The 20888-nt window shown below is 35.0% G+C and overlaps 2 protein-coding genes across 3 annotated transcripts in view; one reads left to right on the top strand and one right to left on the bottom strand.

Annotated features, from left to right (window-relative positions):
* LOC137252629 (long-chain-fatty-acid--CoA ligase 5) overlaps positions 1-15022 on the bottom strand; it is a 39326-nt gene extending 24304 nt beyond the window's left edge. Inside the window, exons 1-3 of the mRNA XM_067788627.1 lie at positions 14771-15022; positions 2764-3170; positions 2097-2251 (exon numbers count right to left, since the gene is read on the bottom strand). Of these exons, the coding sequence (XP_067644728.1) occupies positions 2097-2251; positions 2764-2839 (231 nt within the window). The 5' untranslated portion in view covers positions 2840-3170; positions 14771-15022. The remainder of the gene's footprint in view (positions 1-2096; positions 2252-2763; positions 3171-14770) is intronic.
* Positions 266-19341, top strand: NijB (Ninjurin B). 2 transcript variants are annotated; one of them, XM_067788635.1, is made up of 4 exons: positions 266-360; positions 18393-18817; positions 18883-19037; positions 19095-19341. In XM_067788635.1, the coding sequence occupies exons 2-4, from the start codon at positions 18601-18603 to the stop codon at positions 19224-19226; spliced, it is 504 nt and encodes a 167-aa protein (XP_067644736.1). In that variant the 5' UTR covers positions 266-360; positions 18393-18600; the 3' UTR covers positions 19227-19341. The 2 variants fall into 2 exon arrangements, with proteins under 2 accessions (XP_067644736.1, XP_067644735.1); XM_067788634.1 differs by lacking the exon at positions 266-360 and adding an exon at positions 18067-18255.
* Positions 19342-20888: the final 1547 nt, after the last annotated feature.

The raw sequence follows: 20888 nt of genomic DNA, 5'->3' as shown, positions 1-20888 counted from the left end.
GTCTAGACCCTTGGAAAAATATGCGAACGGGGCAAGAGAGAGAGTATAAAAGCAGCCCAAGCTGAGGAATAATAATTCAGTTTGATTTTAACAATCTTTTCCTACGCGGGTATTGTAATGGTGTAGTACTACTACCACTTGTACATAATTATGCTGTTTTTTCTTTTTTCAAGAAAAATCTCTTTATATTGAGAAAATGGCGAAAAATCATTCTCATTCCGGAACAATTTTCTTTTGTTAGTTAACACGCATTATTTTGTTGCCCATCACTCAAAGAAATCTGTATCGCAGCCAATTAATTTAAAAATATGCAACAAACGATGCGAACATTCCATAACGTATACAGAGCTACCTTAATAAGTAAGCATACATAGAATTATGATTCATATCTTTCAATCGAACAATCAATTTTATTTAATTAAGCGAAGACAACAATTAAGTATGTATCTGATTATGGGAATTTATGCAATTTGTAATTTTTTTTTTTTTTTGCATTTTGTAAACTATCGGTTACCCATAAAATATCGCCAATATCTTGAGAATTTTAAATGCTGTCAGCACGTGTGTGTACTAAACGTACAGTGGGCTTAAATGTACTAAAATGTTCAACATCAACTTAAAATCCTGACAGAATTATTTCAGTATGTTTCACTATACCAATGACGACATCAACAATGCCGCAATTTTTGGGTTTTTTTTTAATTAGGCATAGACATTTAAAAAAATCGTGTTTAGTCTGAGCGAATTCGAACATATAAATCATGTGACAACTCGTGCTTCTGGTTTTGTACATACAAACATAACCATAAATGTGATTAATTTCGAAAAAAGAATTACGACACATTTTATACATCATAGCAATAACGTAATGTGGAAAATAAATACAAACCGATAAAACAAACTTAAATACATTCATACATTTGTGATACGAACATGTGCTACGAATTTTATAAGGCATGGCAACGATTCTAAAAAAAATTGGCCGAAATTGCACTTTTCTAATAAAAAAAACAAAAAAGCAAACAACACAAGAATTTAAGTGAATATAAATGTGCATACAGTGGTGGTCTTATAATTAGAAACTATGCGCATGGGATCGAATACTTTCGCCATAAGTAAGCTATTAAAACATGTTAAGTGCATTTTTTCGCGATTTATACCTGAATTCGGTTATCATTTCGAATTGTTTTCTGGATCGGTTTAAGACCATATCGAAATGATTTTATACAATATCTCGTTGTCATAACAGAATATTTTTCATGATAATTTCTGTACATTATATTAGCTATCTGTGAGCCAAATTTCTTCCAATTTAATTTACCGGTTTTGGTCGAGAATGTCTGCGGAATATTTCGAAAGTTTCTTCAGGTTCTTGCGGGGTTACTGTTTCGGGATCATTTATAAAATATATAGGAATAATATTGTGATCGTATTAGGGATCATACCGTGATCATTTTAGTACCATCAATTGTTCGTCTCCCGATGGCTTTCTGGATAGCTTCGGATAACACTTCGGAACAACAAATGGATTTTACATGTTCATCTCTGAATCTCGATTGTTTGCGTTATCATTTCGGGATGGTTGTAGGATAACTCTAAGTTTAGTTTCACTACTGTTTCCTGACTATTTTAAGCAACATTTTGGGGCTATATCAAAATAATTTTACGTTTTATTTTCTTCGTGCAGACGTAGGCGCAGGTAAAGGAATAATTCATCAAAGTTATTAAACCAAATGTGATTAAACGATATTGCTTCGAGATTATTTCCAGTTAAATAACTTTTTCGGCATCATAATGATCCCAAATATAGTTCAAAGTGAGAAGTGGCTATTGGTTCGTATACAAAAAAATTGGGTTGGAAAGGTTAATAATGAAATATATAGTATAGTATCCAACAAAAATGCTATAGCACCTCAAATGCTTGAAAACCCAAAATCTCTAAGCGTAATTTTCAAAGTGCTCGTTTCTCATTATAAGTCTACTACTGTAAGTTTATATACATATGCATTTAAACAATAAATATATATGCATTTTATATGATTTATTTCAAATCATCGTAAATGACAAAACTTGATTTGGGAAATTTAATTACTCACCTCTAAAACTGGTGCTTGATTATCCAGAGGCACTAATGGCTTTTCCGGTATGGGACGTGATGCTAAATAATAAGCTGTTGCTGCAGCAAGACCAGTCAATGTGACAACGCCTGCCGTCCCACCGAGGTAATACAAATAACCATCAATTTCATCCACTAAAAAAGAAAAATTATTATTAGGGGCGAAATTAAATTTGCAAAAAATTATGACAACTAAAGAAACCTCATTTAAATTTAAATCTATTTTCAACTTAAAATAGGATATAGGGTGTTGCTGTTGGACACGTTTATACAAACTGTTAAAAGTGTAAAAATGTGCTAGGGCGATTGTAACAATGTGTTATCAAATTGTTTAATATCTTTTAAAAAGCTGACTAAGGGTGTTTGTGTGAACATATGCATAAATGCTGGGGTAAGCCTCACAAAATTTATTTTTCATTTCAGCTGTATACGGCTTATAAGCTATAAGAAATACTTTATAAGTTCTCTGCTCTAACAAGGAAGTTTTATTTTGTAACACAACATACTTAGCCAATTCACAAGGTCTCCTATTCGTTGTATGTGCTATGCTTTAATCAAATTTTATATTGGAAACCTTGGAAACAACTCAAATCTCTCATGAATAGGACACTCTTCTGAATAGCCCAATTGACTACTTTTATACTTACGTAAATATGAAAAATTTCGCACTATGAAGTGATTGATGTATGCCAAAAGCGATTTTTCCGGCGTCACAACTGACATTTTAGCAGATTATGGATCAATTCTTGACGACGCTTTTTTTACTTCAAGTAAAACAAACTACGAGTTTTCGAACTTTTGAGTAAATCAGATTATTTATAATAATGTAGCCTTTTTATATATTATATATATACTAAATTCCACTAAATATATATTTTCCGCACGCTCAGTTTGTATTTTAAAATCAAAACCGTTTAATATTAGATTTTTTTAAATTAATGGCTAATTTTATATATCACTTCATATTCGCTGGAGTTGTAAAGCTGTTTTGAGAAACGCTGGTTTAGTTGAGTTGCTATTTTTCTTTATCGGGAGTAATCCGCCATTGTCGATGCTGCAAAAAATAAAAAATAAAACAGATATGTCAACGAAAATATACCTAATGAATCTTAAAATCAAATACAATACAACATTTAAATAATACTTAAAAGTAAATCTGATTTTTTTTAACATGGGTGACCTAGTTTTTTCTACTCAATTCATTGATGATTGGAAGTTATGTGCTTGACAAATATTTATTGGTGAAGCAAAGCAGAGCTATGCTAAACTTCGTACAAAGAGTTAATGAAATCATTAGTCATGCTTTTTACATTTATTCACTTATTGAGCTCAATCACTCATTCAAAATAAAAAATATAAATTATTTAAGCAGTGCAATATTGATTGCCTAATCGAGTCAAAAATGTAACCTACTGATATAATTGTTTTAGCACCAGATTACAATTCAGTATAAATTACCGCAGTTTCCATTTCAACTTTTTTTTACCCAATTATTATGTTAGGGCAGTTGTTATATGATCATTTATGAAGCAATTTTTTGTGAGCATAAAAAGTATGAAACAGCAATTTACCTCAAAATATATCACCCTATTTTTCTACCATGGACACAAGTGTGGATACACAAGTACGTAATACATATATATAATTATTCTTCAATGTACAAATATTATTGATTGTCACGATAATCTTAAGTATCTCTGTTTAAAATCGACCCAATAACATGTTAGTCTTTTGGCCTCCTTAACTTAAGCAAACATTTATATTCAAAAGTGCACAAGTGTATATACTCGCGTATATATGTAAATATACCCTGCAGCGAATATGGGAGACAGTAAAGCACCCGTTTCGCCCTACAGAATTAATGACTACACACGTCTGAACTAGTACTAATTAGAAGCAGAGCAGTGCAGTTGGTAACCACACTTCTACCAACATCAATTCTTTGGAGCTCAAAAGGTATAAGAAAATTAAAAACCGGATGACAAATAACCGAGCTATGATAAAACAAGTAAGGGCGCCTAAGTTTGTAAACGAACATTAAATACTCAGCTGAGACATACAGTCCATTAAGGTTCAGTATTTTGACACTAAAGACTATCAAAAGTGGGGGTGCTCATTTATCTTTTTTGCCGACTTTCATTAGAAGAATTCCTCTTTATAAAAGAAATAAATGTACCGATTTTTTACAATAGATCAATTCTTCTTCCAGTTATGGCACTTCATACATAAAATGATGATTGCTCCAAAAAGTGGCGGTGGCAAAACACTTTTGTTCATTAACTTCAACAAAAAAAAAAGCATATTTTGAAGTAAAATCGCTTTGATAAATTTTTTGAGGTTATGAGACGAATATGTGTAACAAAGTTTGTCAAGATACATCAACTAAACTAAACTTGAGAAAATTAAAAAGGGGCGGTGACTCGCCCAATGCAAATTTTTTTTAAATTTTTTTGTTTTTTTGTTAAAATGGTAGGAGTAAAATAGTTTTGATGCGAAGTTGTTTTTCGCCTTTTATATTCGCCTACGGTCCTTTTAAATCTATTTTATAAAAAATGGGCGTGGCCTTTATGAACATCTTTAAATGAATCTCCTTTTTCACTCTGATAATTTTAATATATGAAAGTCTATATATATCTCGATCAGTTTATGCCGTTACAACCTACTGTTATGTCAACAAAGTTAATATACTCTGTGAGTTTTCCTTTGCCGATTATAAAAAAATTGGTTGTGATTGCAAATATAAAAAATTTAAAAAAATTTGATATTTTCTCAGCAAAAGCTTCAAAATTTGCAACTTTTTTCCACCCAGTCTAAAGAATATGCGCTATGTCAGTATCGTCCTTGATGTCCTTTTGGATATATATCACGCCAAACTGTAATTTAAATAAATTCATAAAAACGTTGCCCGTGAAAACTTTTTTTTTGAATTCGTTACTGAAAATATTTGTTCTAGTAATCAGTTTTTGATTATTCAAAAAACTAAGCAAACTCAATAGTTGTCGTGTTGGTTAATCATAGTTTGTGGAAAGTGAATAATCACCTTAATTAAAGGAATTTTCTATTATTTTTCACATTGAATATTTTCATTCAAAGAATTGTTGATGCACTAGTTTGAAAGTTACTCAAGTATCTAATGTGAGGACTCGATTTATGAACTAACCGGTTAACTGAACAAATTGAATATGAACTGCATATATCAGCTCTGATAAAAGTTTATTATGAAAGAAAATTTGAAAGTTTACTACGCTGTATGGGACTCTAAACTGAACTGCACTACAAAAGATTGTTTGTGAAAACATACACAGAATTTGGAATGGTAATTAAATTTGGAATTACGTGGCATTTCTGGTTACTTGGCTGCAACTTTTATTGTGCACAATATTCCGCATAAATAACATTTTGTAAACTTTCTTTCAATTGCATGCTGTTCAAAATTATTATTTCCTTGAAATTCATGCGTATATACAAACAGTTGCGAAGACGATAATAGCAGTCGGAGTTTTTAGCGAATTTTCATTTCATTTCTTTTTCTATTTCCGTGATGTGATGGTAACGTGCTCGTCTACCACACCAAAAGTCCTGGGTTCAAGGTCCTCGAAAGACAATAATCTTTAGAAAAAAAGTTGTTTCAATTAGCAAGCACTCTTGAGTCTGTTTCTGCCTTGCTTCTGTATTTACTTTTTATTTATTTTCGATTATTTTATTATAGAATTCAATGGATTTTAAAAATGAAACCAATCTCAAAAATCCTCTCGAAACCGAAGAGAACTTTTTATTTAGAGTTTTCAGATTTCTTTTATTGGTCATTTTTGTAGCCGCAACAATTTTAATGTAACAAAACTCGTATTGATGCTACAATTTTTTTTTTGTTTTTGAGATTGGCTTGTATAGTTTCAGTTGCACAATTCATGACAAATTTTTCTTAAGTTATCCAAAAAAATATAATTTACAACATTTGTTAAAAATCGCTACTACAATGTTAGCGTTCGCAGCTGTACACACGCTATGTTAATAAGTTTTATAGTCATAAGTTTATTTCTATTATTATTATAATTTCATGTTCCAAGTATAATACTAATAAATATATAGCCATCGTCATACAAATTTTCAGCTTTTTATCCAACCACGTTGATAATTGCCTGTGAATGTGTATATGGTAACATAAAAAAAAAAGTTTTGTTACATCAGTAATTTCTCTAGAAGCAATGCCTATAGTCCGGAATACGTCCGACACTATTCGCAAAATGCAATGAATTGTTTACTTTTGCTTACGATGCTTGATTTTCTTAAGGTCAAAATGAAATCTTAATATCAAATTTTCCATGGCGTTGGATAATTGTCGTTTTCAGTTATTGGTCAATTTAATTATCCTTGTAGTCAAAACGGACGGCAAACGCATTTGACGTTGTATGACGAGCCCTTTTTATGATTTGGCCAAGTCTAAGCCAAACTATGCATAAGAGTCGGATGGCGAAAATACACCTTTTCAACACAATAATGATAAACGCTAAATTTTATTGAGAATTCGTAAATTTTTGCTGAGAAAGTGTGAACTAATAATGAGAAAACATTAACTTATAATGCGAAAAGTGAAATTTGATGAAAATAATTGTCTTGTAGATTTTGACTGAAATAGTTTCGTTACTAGCTTACGTATTCTCAATATTAGTTTACTCTCTCTCATTACTAGTTAACGTTTTCTCAATATGAGGAGTGCACACCTAATTTGCAGCATACCAAGAATAGCAAAAAGCAATTATTTCGTACAATTTTTATATTTTTCGAGCTGAAATTTTCGTTGTGTTTATATATATATTTATATTTGACTTATTCTCATGACTGGGTTAAATAGGTGTAGTTATACATTTTGAAATTTTACAAATTTACACAAAAGTATGACGCCCATTACAATGAAACTCCTCTATACTATGGAACAGTGTGGGATAGCTTCAACGTGACTTTGACGCATTTTAAATTTTAATAACATTTAATTTAATTCGTAAGACACGTAAATACTGTAAAAATTTTGTGAGAATGAAAACACCTGTTTTTTGTTGGGTCACTGTAAGTCAATAAGTGAAGGAGGAACGTATTTTTTTTTTTTTTTTTTGTCAGACTACAACTAGACAGAAACTAATGCATACGATTGTTCAATAATTAATAAATCCCAAAGTTACAAACAGAAGCTCTTTAACTAAAAATTTCGATTAAATAAAATCTAAAATCTTGTTGCTCACATCTTTTTCGTTGTAAAGCGCTGTATGCACATCGCAAAAAATGTAAAATTCCATACAAAAATACGCTCAAGAAAATTTTCGTTTGTCAAATAGTATCCACCTCTCAGGAAAACTCTTGCGTATTCTGCTACCTTTTCCTTAAAATTTTTTAGCAAACGTGCACATGGGAGCACTGGTTTCGCCAAGAAATATATGTGGGTATGTGGGTCTCATTATTTCTTGAGCTACGACCCTGTAAGAACACAGTTGGTTAAATACCGTGGACAATAGTAACAGTATTTATGACTTTTTTTTACTGGAATTTGCAACTCTATTTGAGCAAATATATTATTATTGTCTTATTCAGTGTGTTCTCTTTAATTGAAGTGCATTTTCAATCTGAATATGTTAATTTCATCAAATTTTCTTTTATAATATTGCTGAATCTGACTTTCGTATCTTGCAGGCGTGACGACACTTCATAGAGAACAGAGAGATAAGGGAAATGTTACAATTACCTGATTGCTATTGTTTTTCACACAATAAATATAAACGAAATTTTTCTTGAGCATATTCATATGATGTAGATGCCATGTTTAAGGGTCATTTTTTAACCGTTTGCGATTTTCGTTAAAAATATACATAAACAAAAAACTTTTCAATGAAATATTGCACATTTTGGAGAGGAAACCCTTTAAAACAAAAAAAAATATCTGGTATGTTTAACCGCAAAAAAAGAAAAAAAATTAAATAGAGCTATTTATTACCTGTCGAAATGCATTAGCTGATACTAAATTAATTCCTAGTGGCTGTTTGGTTAACTGCCTTGTATGTAATAACACAATACATATGTGGAGTATTCCACGGTTTTCGAACTTAACTAAAGACAAACTATAATTAAACACTATTCACTTATCAAATAGTAGAACCTTAGGTTTTTAGTCTATTAATTGCTTATTAAAACGAGAAAACTGTACTTTATTGACTAAGAAATGTGTTTATTCCAACAAAAAAATTATAATAACAAAAAATGAAATTGTGTGTAAGGGACGTGTGTTTTTACGGAACACGTAGAAAATTCAGATTTTAAATTTAGATTGTCTCACATCTTATATAGGAAAATTGATGCAGTGGTTATCTAAAGCATTATTTATTCCAGGTTCAAGCTTACACCCATATTCTGGCGCCGGTGACTGGCAATTGCAATACTTTTGTTTTCATTGAGAAATAAATTATAAGAACAGTTGGAATTTTTTATGACAATTGTCAGTCACTGATAGCCGGCATGTTTCCAGAAATTAACATTTTAAAATTTTCCAGTTGTTTAGTATAAGGAAAGTTAAGGTTGATGCTTCTTCTTCTTCTAGTAGCGATATAGACAAATGGAGTGTTATCGATGTTGATGGTCCCTTGCTGGATATGGATCCGCAACGTTCCGGTAACAAGCACCATTAATATATCAGCCAGACAACGATGTTATATGATCGCATTGGACCTTCTAGACCGTTCCGTCTCCTACGTGCGTGATGAAATTGGTGCTAATTTGAGTTGAAAATATTATTTTAGTTTTTCTTTACCAATTTTTATTTTTATTTTTTTGCTAATTTTCCGGTACGCACGTGGGATATTTAAAATATTTGAAAAATACTGGGATTGAAAATTTATAAAGACAGCAATATGAAAATCGGCGAAAATTAACAATTTTCCATGGAATGGTCGATGGACATGGGGTAAACCTTAAGAAGAAAATTCACTTAAATGGCTTCAACGCCTCTCATTTAAATTGCAGATTATCGGACAATCGAAAGTGCTTTAGTTAGAAAACAAATAGAAGTGACAGCTTAACATAATTTTGGTAATTTATATAATGTTATTGTCACTTTTGTGGGTTCAATTTTATTTTAAACTAAGTTATGGCATTGTGGTATATGCTGATCTACCATACCTACACGGTTGAAAGTTTGAACCTTGGTTAGGTTATGTTGTACTGGCCCGTCCATGGCGACCTCACATAGACTGAATGAGTCTGCAGTGTTACCACAGTTTTTTTAACGACCAACTGTAACCCCTATCAAAAACCAGGGCCTATGTTATAAAATAACTCCGTCCCCGTGGCAAATACTAGACGTTTTCTATGATCTATGCCACTTTCTGCTTCTAGATCAGACAGCCGTTTTACTCGTAATAGCTGGAGTCTTAGCCTTGCAAGCGCAGGGCACGAGCACAAAACTTAGCGAGAGAACGTGACCTTATAAGACAGCTTGATCCAGGCGACCCCCAAATAAGGTTTATAAACCAACGCATCAGAATGCTTGTGGATGAACACAAGCGGGCGAAATGGGAGGAGCACCTAAGAGGTTGTAACCTCTCTACCGGTGTGGGTAAACTTTGGGCCATCGCCTTTGGCGACAAAGTGATGTCGGACGCGAAAAAATTTGCGAGCGCTTTCTGCCGACAATATATAATGCATCCTACGGTCGACAGAGATAGACGGAGAGCCAATTGACACGCACATAAACACAAATTCAGCGCGTCACCAATCACCATCACCGCTAAAGAGGTTGAGGACGCCATTGGTCGTGCTAAACCATCCAAAGCAGTGGGCCCAGACGGCATAGCCATGCCGATGCTTAAAAGCCTAGGGAAAGATGGTTTCAAATATTTAGCGCATGTCTTCAACCTGTCGCTTTCCACCTTTGTCATACCCGAGAAATGGAAAATGGCCAAGGTGGTCCCGCTACTAAAGCCTAGGAAACCAGCTAACATAGGTGAGTCGTATCGTCCGATACCTCTCCTATCGCCAGTGGCAAAGACGCTTGAAGCCATTTTGCTCCCTTATTTCCAAGCAAATTTGCAGCTAGCCCCTCATCAGCATGGCTTCAGAAAACTCCATAGCACTACCACCGCGCTAAATGCCATTAGCACTCAGATAAATTGCGGTTTAAATCAATACTCCACCATAGAACAGTACTCGTAGCGCTAGACCTATCAAACGCTTTTGATACGGTCAACCATGGCTCGTTACTGCAAGACCTGGAAGGGTCTACCCTTCCACCATGTCTTAAAAGGTGGACCGCAAATTATCTGGGTGGTCGGCAGGCATCGGAGCAATTTAGAAACGAAACAGCAAAACCAAGGAGAATTAAACAAGGGGTGCCACAGGGTGGTGTCCTATCCCCACTTTTGTTTAATTTCTACATATCTAAGCTACCTTCACCACCGGAAGGAGTCACAATCGTTTCCTACGCCGATGACTGCACAATAATGGCCACAGGCCCAGGCCCAAAGATCGATGCGCTATGCAATAAAATAAACGGATACCTCCCTGATCTCTCCAGTTTCTTCGCCTCGCGAAACCTGGCATTATCACCGACTAAATCTTCCGCGACCTTATTTACAACATGGACGTCTCAAATGTCGACCATTTTGAACATCCACGTCGATGGCACTACGCTACCGACTGTCCTACACCCCAAAATCTTGGGTGTGACGTTTGATCAGGATCTACATTTTGGTGAGCACGCAGCCGTAATTGTTCCGAGAATTCAGAGCGGTAACAAAATCCTCAAATCCCTCGCTGGCAGTACCTGGGGAAAAGATAAAGAAACCCTCATGACTACATACAAAGCAATTAGCCAGCCGATTACGTGCTACGCGTCACCCATATGGTCGCCAAGTCAAAAAATCACCCGCTGGAAGAAACTACAGGCCTGCCAAAATACTGCTCTCAGAATCGCCACGGGCTGTCTTCTTATGTCCCCAGAACTCCATCTGCATAATGAGGCGAGAATACTCCCCATCAAGGAGAGAAATGAGATGCTGACCAAACAGTTCCTGTTGAATACCCAGAAACCCGGGCATCCCAACAGACATCTGATTGATGAACCAGCACCGCCTAGGGGCTTAAGGAGTCATCTCCGTAAGCATTTTGAGGAAATACGGCACCTGAGAACCCAGCCGTATGAAATGAAAAAACACAAGAAGGTCCTTGCTGAACTCCATAAACAGGCGTCGGACCTTTATGCCGGGAATTGCCCGGTGAATCCAGTACTTAAAGAAAATAATCCAAAACTTGCTCAACTTCGTTCTGGATACTGTAACAGGTTAAACTCTTACCTATCCAGAATCAACCCCGACATACAAAATGTATGCCCCGCTTGCAATGTGTCCCCACATGACACCAACCATCTCTTCAATTGTAATGTGGAACCAACGCTCTAACACCCCTTTCCTTATGGTCCACCCCTGTTGAAACGGCAAGTTTCCTTGGACTCCCGTTAGAGGATATTGATGACAATTTGTGATCGGTCGCGGCTATTAGGTGGAGCGAGCATTGCTACAACAACAACAACAGCACAAAACGTGCTCTATCGCTTCCTCCTCCAATACGGACTGCTTGCATCTGCAATCACTGACTAAGCCTAATGCACGTGACGCCTGAAGGCAGTGTCCAGCCAGAGTACCCGTCATGAGTCTTCAGTTCTCTCTTTTTAATGATAGGTGCAACTTTGTTAGTCTAAGGTTGTAAGACCTACACATAATCTTCGACACTTTACAACCCCGCGCTTGTACCCACGCCTCTCCCGCTTGTTCGATCATGTGCACCTTTCGCCTTCGCTTAATCTCGCCCAGTCTAATTGGGACATCTACGGAGCAAGCTTCAATACATTTCGCTTAATCTCGCCCAGTTTAATTGGGACATCTACGGAGCAAGCTTCAATACATGCGCCCTTTGTAGCTAATTCACCTGCTTTTTCATTTTCATCTGTTCCCATATGCCCTGGGACCCAATATAGATGTATGCGTCTAAATATCCCGATTCTTTTCTATGCTATGCGAGATTATTGCCTTAATTGCTGCTTGGCTGTGAATATAAACGTTTACACGGCAACAGTTTAAGCTATTTTCTTCCAGTGTTTCTACTGCTTTGGTTACGGCTAATACCTCCGCATGAGGAACGCTAAAGTGATCTGGCAGCCTGTAGGATCTGTTTATTTCCGGATAAGCACAGTATACCGCAGACCCTACTCCTTCCACTACTTTAGAACCATCTGTGTATACATGTATCACCTCGGCTGTCATATGGGCACCCTTGCGCCAACCATCCACGTCTGTTGTGGCTTTTAGAACCCCTTCGAAGCACAGATAGGGAATCAGGTAGTCTGTTTGAACCTAAATGTACATATATATGTACCTATCTTAGTAGAAGGGTCGTAACTGAAAAGTTTTGTTAAAAGCGACGTATCTCAGACATTCTGTCAATAAGGCTGTATCTCAGCGAAGTCGTTAATAAAGTCATATCTCACGAGGCCAGCTAAAAAGTTTGTAATTGAAATAAAAAAATGTTTACAGAAGAGTTATGGACTAAATTTAGTTTAATTTCTTTTCACATTTCGTTAACTACTTAAAATGCTTAACTATACTAAAGAAGACAGATTGGATCTATTTTCTTGTTTACCAATTTATATCTTTTGCGTTAAGTCCAAAGCTTTTTTGACAGGAAAATAATTTTTTTAGTTAAAACCTTTTTAACGGGTCTCCCGATACATGACTTTATTAACGATTTCGCACAGATACGGCCTTTTTAACAGAGCCTCTGAGATGCCTTATTTTTAGCAAAAGTTTTGAGTTACGGCCTTTTTATTAGTAAGAAGGCGGCATTTATGCATTCAAACAAATAATTTGTTTATATTAAATAGTTTTCTGAGATAAAGCGTTTTCGAAATTGTTGGTGAAATAGAGTGATATTGCAGTCACACGTTAATATGCATACCTACATTTACATATCGTCGCCCGCTAGCCAGAAGCACGAATGTGCAATTTTTCCGATATTGTGGAGGCCTCTTTGGATTACCGTTTAGATTCACTAGGTTCTACTTAAATCATGGAAACCCCAATAATTTGCAATGCCATTTTCACAAATGTTGAATTCAACCACACAAAGTTGAGCCAGAAAAATGAATGTGGCACATTCGTTGATATGGCTAAAGAATTTTTACAATTTTTGAAAAAAAATAAGAACAGCACATATTCGTATTGTGACGAATATTAGCAACACTAAGTGATATGATGATAAACAGTCACTTGTATCTACATAAACAAATCAATCATTAAGTCTACACATAATATGTGTATAAATAATATGTACATATAAGAAGCGGAGAGATATGCACAAACACGTTCATATATCTGAGATACTCACAAAAGTATGCAATCATCGGTGGAAGTATCACTCACATATACACGTGCATATGGCTATGCGAGAAGCTATAAACGTGCATCTGTAGTTTATAGCTGGTGAGTTTATAGCTGGTAAACAAGTAGTAAATTCTATAAGAAGAAACGCCTAGAAGTATGCGAACGACACAGCAGAGAGTATAAAAGGAGCAAAAGCTGAGTAAGCAGAATCAGTTTGATTTAAGCACGCTATTAGTTGCGAAGTATAAGTGTTATTTTGAAGTAGTGTAAAAAAGACCATTTTGCATTATTGAATATTGGAGTTATTTATTCAACAGTTTAGCGATACGAACGTTAGCAGATGATTTGGAATAAGCGGAATCGCTCTAAATTCTTTACAGTATGTTCGATCGTTCGGTTATGCGTGCCTGGTATTCTTCAAAAAAATTATACCGATGAAGAATTTTTAATAGCTTAATATCCTAAAAAATAGTTGTTTGGTTGAAGGCAAACCGGTTTATTCGAAGCCGGTGCCTCTTGCCGAATCAAAACTAAAATACTTGGAAAAATTGTGTGGAAAACTGGTTATACCAAAATAATATCATTCTTTTTATAAAAATCTTGAGGGCAACGCTTTTCCCGAATCCAACATTTCAGAAGATTGTGATTCTGATGAGAATAAGAACTAGTTCTATGTTTGCAATAATATCTTAAATAAAAACACATTAGTGTATATGAAATTGAATTCAATGTGTAACTTTTTTCATTTACCTACATACTTTCGATAAGTCAAAGGCGCGGATGTTTCCCCAAGTACTGTGATGCTCCGGATCCCAATCCGCCAACAGAATTGGCCTAGCAGGTCTTGGCTTGGCCCTATCGTTATTTAAAAATTAATCTGTAGTGCTTTTTTTACGTCTTTTGAGGTTAAGGCCATACCATGAACAGTTGGGCCAATTCTTATAGCTTATTCGGATTCAGATACATTCGTCACCATGGAACGAACCATTTTTTCGATATGTTATCGTAGGATGCTAGGATAGGTTTGAAATTTTTTTCATACATAATTTGTAGGTATGTTTATATAAAAACGTTTTTATTAAAATAAAACATTTGGCGTTCGTCCTTGCTTGTTTGCCTTCAAAACTTTTGCAATACGCCCAGGTAAGCATGTGCAATATTTTTAATAAATTTTAGTGTCCACCGTAGTGTATTTCTAATTGGCATAGAAATATTTAGTTTAGTTATATTTTTTGCTCACCGCTGCAAGGTATTGTTAATGTTGTCGCAGAAAAATTATCGATTTTTCCGCATTTTGGTCAGTGTCGACAGTTTTTAGTTTAATTGACTTTTTTCTAAAATTATATTTCTTTACTTGTAGCGAAACGATCCTTTGTATTTATGTATTTTCGAAAAAAGTAAATGCGAAATATTAATAATAATAGCACTTTCAAGCTTTTTTAACACAATACCGTTAGTCTTTTGAAGTTAAATTTACAACGGGTTGCAGTCTAAAAAGGCACGTGCGAGTCGTCTGCCGACAATACAAAGACTTTATGCTGCAATAGTAGAATGTAATGAAAAGGATAGTAAAAAAAGGATATGTGACGAGTGTTAAAGCAACAACAATATCTGAAGCCCATGAAAAGTTCACAAACAAAGAAAAACTAAAAAAAAAATTCATCGATCCGATTGTAAAAAAAGTTGAAAAATCGTTATTCGCCGAATATTTCTATGGGTTTGCTTAAGGCCGATGTAAGGTTTTAGGCGCACTTCATTATTATTATATGCGTTGGTAAATGTATGTGTGTGTGTATCGAAAAGATTTCCAAAATGTTATGCAAAAAGAACTATCAAATAATTACACTTCCCACATTCACAGACACACACACGCACACACAACTATTTTGGCAAACACAATTTATCCACCGGGATGGTACGATAAAAAAAATTGATGGAAATACGGATATTGGCTTTGAAGACGGCAAAACGTTAAATTCACTCAAAGGTCGAACTCGCACTAAGCGAGCGCTGACTGACATAGCAGGACAACATAATGGAAACGATTGTTTGTACAGCGCCGACGTCGATAGCGATGTGACTAAAAATAGTAGTTATCGCTCAATGTGCAGCAGGCTGGTTGGTTTATGATAACCGACGAAGCAGTTACCGAAAGTGATGTGACGGAAGCATAAAACATAAAAACACAAACAAATTTAAAATATACCACATTGTTATCAAAGTTCCAACTTTGCTAAAAGTTGAGCTTAATTTGAATGTTAAAATTAAACCAATATGCATTTTTGTTTTCATATTTTTATTGTTATATTTTTTATTTTCGTGGCAGACACTTTCTTATCAAAAAGCGTTGAGAAGAATAAATCACTATTCACTACACTAACTTTAAAATAGCTCTAAATGTTATTTATAATCACTAATGACTTAATTGTTCGATAACCGCGTAATCAATCGCTTTTCTGCTTTAATTATTGAAATAAAAGAGCGAGTTTTGTTGAATACATGTAAACATTTCGAACCACTTTACGATGTGACAGCGGCAAACTGACAGAAGCTAATTTTTTATATTCCATGCATGATTCAATTACTACAGGTTTGTTCTACAATGATGACAGAGTTTTGACACTCCCAAGTTTAAAAGTCTGGACGAATTGCTTTTACGAAGTAAGAAAAAAGGGGAATAATTCAGTCCCCTCAGCGAAAATTTTAGTAGAAAAGTAACTTTAGTAGTATATTAGTAGTGATAATGGAGTTATGTTGGTTTGGTCATTCATTCAGAATTTGTTTTCTCAAATTGCTTTATAAAACTCCCTATATGAGCATAAGTTCACTGCATTTTAACATAAGAGGGAGTTAAGAAAAATCAATCTGAGATAAAGCGTTCTTCAACCTTATTCTGATATAGGGCGTTTATAGGGCGTTTTTGTGATAAATCCTGAAATGGGAAATTTTTTAATAGTATTTTAAGATAGGACTATTTGGCAGCAATGAACTGACAAAGAAATTAAAGAAAATTGCTTATTGACCTAGAAATTTATATTCCGGACTTGGCTTTGGCAGAAGAGTTAAGATTTTGTGCGATCCTGCTACATAGGGAGTATTTACCTTTTTATTCTGAAAATTTGGAAAGCTCTTTTCTGTTTAAGTATTCATGGAAGTATTCCGGATAAACCGTTAGTCTAGAATATTCGGGACACGTTCATTTGATACTACCTCACGAGGTCCGAATAAATGCAGGCGAATGTTCCGAACATACGGAATGAATAAGTTTACACGCTCAAAGAGTAAATTTCGTTATGCAGTTCAGTACTTATCGGGTATTTGCAAACTTATTTCTTCCTATTTTCACTACTAATGTTACTCGAAAAAATGCAAAGAAACAACACAGTTAACGGATGTCAATTTGATTTGGGAGCAAAATGGCTGCAAATGTCAAAAAATTTGTCAGCCGAGCAAACCTCTTGTGATTGAATCATGTTCCATGCATATTTCAACATTATTCCATTCCGCACGTGATAATTGTTTAAATATGTATGTAGCACACAGAGAGACGGCCAAAAGAACTAAATTTACTTAAATATATTTCAAAAAAGCGACAGAAATTGAAAGCTTGAATCAGCTGACACTTATAAAATTCTGGAATTCGCCATTAGCAAACCCATCAAACCATAAATTTATCTACGCACGAAACGAAGGCGGTACAAATAACGTAAAACTTGATACAAATGGGCCTAAAAGCTGCTACCTTTTTCAAGCTTTGGAAATAGACTGAAGTTTAAATTCATTTTGTATTATGTCGGGCTGAATCGAACTATTTGTTCAAAGAATATTTTGCTCCGTGTTTCACTATCATTTAACTTTACTCTTTGCTCCATGTCTGAAGTTCCTACCTCACCGACAAGCTTCCCAAAAATTAAAAGCAGGATTCGCGAATTTTTTGTTTCAATTCGCAATATACATATATCAGTTCGTCCCATAATCCCCTTGTACTAAATTGTCATCAACTTCCAAACCCTACATGAAATACAAGTCTCTATTTTATAGGGAAGTTATCTAAAAACAAAGGCAGAGATTACCAATTTGAAATTTATGAATGGTATATTCAATTTACTTCTATCTCACATATCCAGACAGTTAGGTTAAGTTGAACTGGTTGCTTCGTGAGAACATCACATAGACTTTATGAGTTCATAGTGTTACCAGAAGTTCGCCCAACGGCCAGCAGGGATTTTGGATAATTTTCAGGCAATATCAGGATAACAAAATATCGGTGCCTTACTTTCTAATGAATAAATTGAATAGACCATAACAGAGAGGTGTCAATATAGATACTGAGCTTTCGAATTGCAGATGGTCTATTTTCAGTCGCAAAACAGATCTTTATTCGAATATTTGAAGACGAGCGAATGGGTTCTGTAATTCTGCTCGATAAAAAAATCAAAGAAAATTGCTATGCAACGTTGCTATCCATAATACGACCAGGGTATACATATGAACATTTTTTTAGTAGGTCATGAAAAAAACCTTAAAAATCAAAGTCGAAAAAAAATCAAAATAATGAAACTTCGCAGCCTCGAAAATTATTTTTTTGGGTATGCGTAGTGAAACTTTTTTTCCTGAGCCCAAATCCTATCGAAAAATCGATGGCGCGATATCGGTTAACTTTCGTCCATACAAATCGACCCACGCTAATACTTAGTATTTTCATATAACTTGCCTAAACGAAAGGTCAGTATAGACTAGGCGCATTTTTTGTGAGGTTTTGACAAAATATCTCAATCCCGAAATCGGACTATTTAGCCTATACATTATACATCTTTATATAACATAAATTATTATAGCTGTACTTTATTGCATACTTTTAGGCGGCCGAAATTAAGCCTTCAAAACCACAAAAGAAGCGGCTTATCTTTAAAAACCGCAAAACAAAAAATAAAATAAATAATAGCAAAATAAGAAAAATTTCCAAAAAAGAATTGAAACAGTCAAAGCAAGTTATTCGACAGTGAAAGAAAGAAGCGCAAGGAACAGTTTCCCTCCAGGTCATATCGTTTAACTAATTACACAATAGAGATGGATGAACACTCTTCCACCACTGAAATCACACAATTGGGAAGTTTAAAAAAAATATCACATCTAGAGCAAAGTGATAATGATGAAAATGATGGCACCTTTATAGTCGAGTTGGAGCTTGCTCCCGAGGCTGATGTTACTAAAACAGAGCTCACCAAAACAGAATTACGTCGCATCAATAGTATGGATTACGCAGGAAACAAAAACCTGGTGGAAGGTAGGCAAAGCAAACAAACTGGAAACGAAATTCAATACTAGAAACGTTTTATTATATCATTTTAGGTCTAATGGATATAGCTCTATTGTCAGCGAATGCTAATCAGTTGCGGTTTCTACTTACATACAATGACAAAGCGCGCACTTATTATATGAGTTTAGCTTTAGTTGGAGTGTCCTTAGTATTGCAAGTTGTTGTCGGATTGGCGTTGATATTTAAGGTATCTTCAAGAAAATTTTCCATGTTTGCTTTTACACTCTTTTTTCTTATTTTTTAGCGCCATTTAAAGCAAACTGACCGTCGTTATATGTACACGAAGGAGTTTCTTATTTGTGGTGTTTTCGTTATTACCGTTGTAAATGTTCTATTAGCAGCATTCACCACAACTGAGAGTTTTGACAAAACTTAAAATAATAAATCTATCTATCAAAAGATAAAAAGCGCACAAGATCGGATCTCTGAAATTGATTAATCAAAAAAGTCTGCATAATAACAATAAACTGCCGAAACGAAAGAATAAAAAAATGTATATTTTTATATGATTGAATATAAAAAAAAAATATCTTGAAGCGTTTTTTTAAAACCCCAATTAGGGATCGAACGCGCAATCGCCAACTAGGGCTCGAATCGCGAAACATTACAACTGCTGAGCTACTGCATGTTAAGCAATGTGAAATACTCCCTGTTCGGGATATTTTTATTGAAGACTGTTGTGTTATCAATCTTGGGCTATTCCATGATCAATATATAAATATTTTCGGAGTCAATTCTGAACTGTTTCGCGATTGTTTATAGCATAATTTCGAGACTAATTCAACATCAAGAACAAAGCCAACCATGAAAACCGAAACATTCAACAACATGGACCCACTAGGCCAATTGAACTGGTCGCTACGGATCCTATACTAGTAGAATAGATAATAGAAACTCAACGCAAGAGTACATTCTATAAGTGGACTCTAATTCGTCAGTTTAACTTCACCTTTTTCTTGCGAAAATTACGAAATTTCACAGCATTTTATCCACAGTATTCCAACCAACCCTCGGCAGTGTTTGGCAAGCACTCTGAGTGTATTTCTGCCATGAAAAGCTCTCAGTGAAAACTCATCTGCCTCGCAGATTCCATGCGGAGTCGACATAAAACAAGTAAGTCCCGTCCCGCTAATTTGTAGCAAAAATTAAAAAGGAGCACGACGCAAATTGGAAGAGAAGCTCGGCCTAAAATCTCTCGGAGGTTATGGCGCCTTACATTTATTTATTTATTTTTTTTTTTATTCCAACCATAAAAAAGGCAACTGTTTTGCAGATGTATTGTCTAGATACATTCTCTATCGCTCGATAAGCTACTTAGCTTTGAAAAACAAAAGAAACAAGATTATGACGTCCATGTCGTATGGTGGTAGCGTACTTCGCCTACCATACGGAAGTTCCTGGGTTAAGCCCTGGGCAATGCAACATCGAAATTCTGAAAAAAGTTGTTTTTTAATTAGAAACATTTTTCTAAGCGGAGTCGCACCTCAACAGGTGTTGAGCAAAAACTCCGAGTTTATTTCTTCCATTAAACGTTTTTTTAACAAGATTATGAGAGATATCCCACCCTTTGCGGACATTTTATAATCTTCTCCTTGAGACATCCCCTGCAAAAATCGTTGGATCATGTGGTCCACTGGAGTACTTACCATTATACTCCACTGTAATGCAGCAATGGACCAACTCATGTTTCTACATGAACACATTGTAAGCCGATCATTGCTCGTTTTTAACGATTTTAAACACTACACGATGTTTATTGGACTGTGGGTACTCCATGGATTACTCTGATGTAATGCGGAGCTGGAGTATATGGTCCAGTCCTAGGACATATCAGTGTTAATTGGATCATATTTTTTGTATGAATTGTGGTTAATTTTGGAGTACTCGGTTGGTCCATACCCTGCAAAAACCGCGAGAACTCCATGCATGCATGTATGTGTGTGTCGTGTATTGATTACAATCGTTAAAAAGGAGCAATGATCGGCTTACAACATGTTCGTGTAGAAACATGAATTGGTCCATTGCTGGATTACAGTGT

The sequence above is a fragment of the Eurosta solidaginis genome, chromosome 5, assembly GCF_040869045.1.
Source record: "Eurosta solidaginis isolate ZX-2024a chromosome 5, ASM4086904v1, whole genome shotgun sequence".
Taxonomy (NCBI): domain Eukaryota; kingdom Metazoa; phylum Arthropoda; class Insecta; order Diptera; family Tephritidae; genus Eurosta; species Eurosta solidaginis.
The sequence above is the reverse complement of the archived record's forward strand: the minus strand, read 5'-3'. Positions and strand labels throughout refer to the sequence as shown.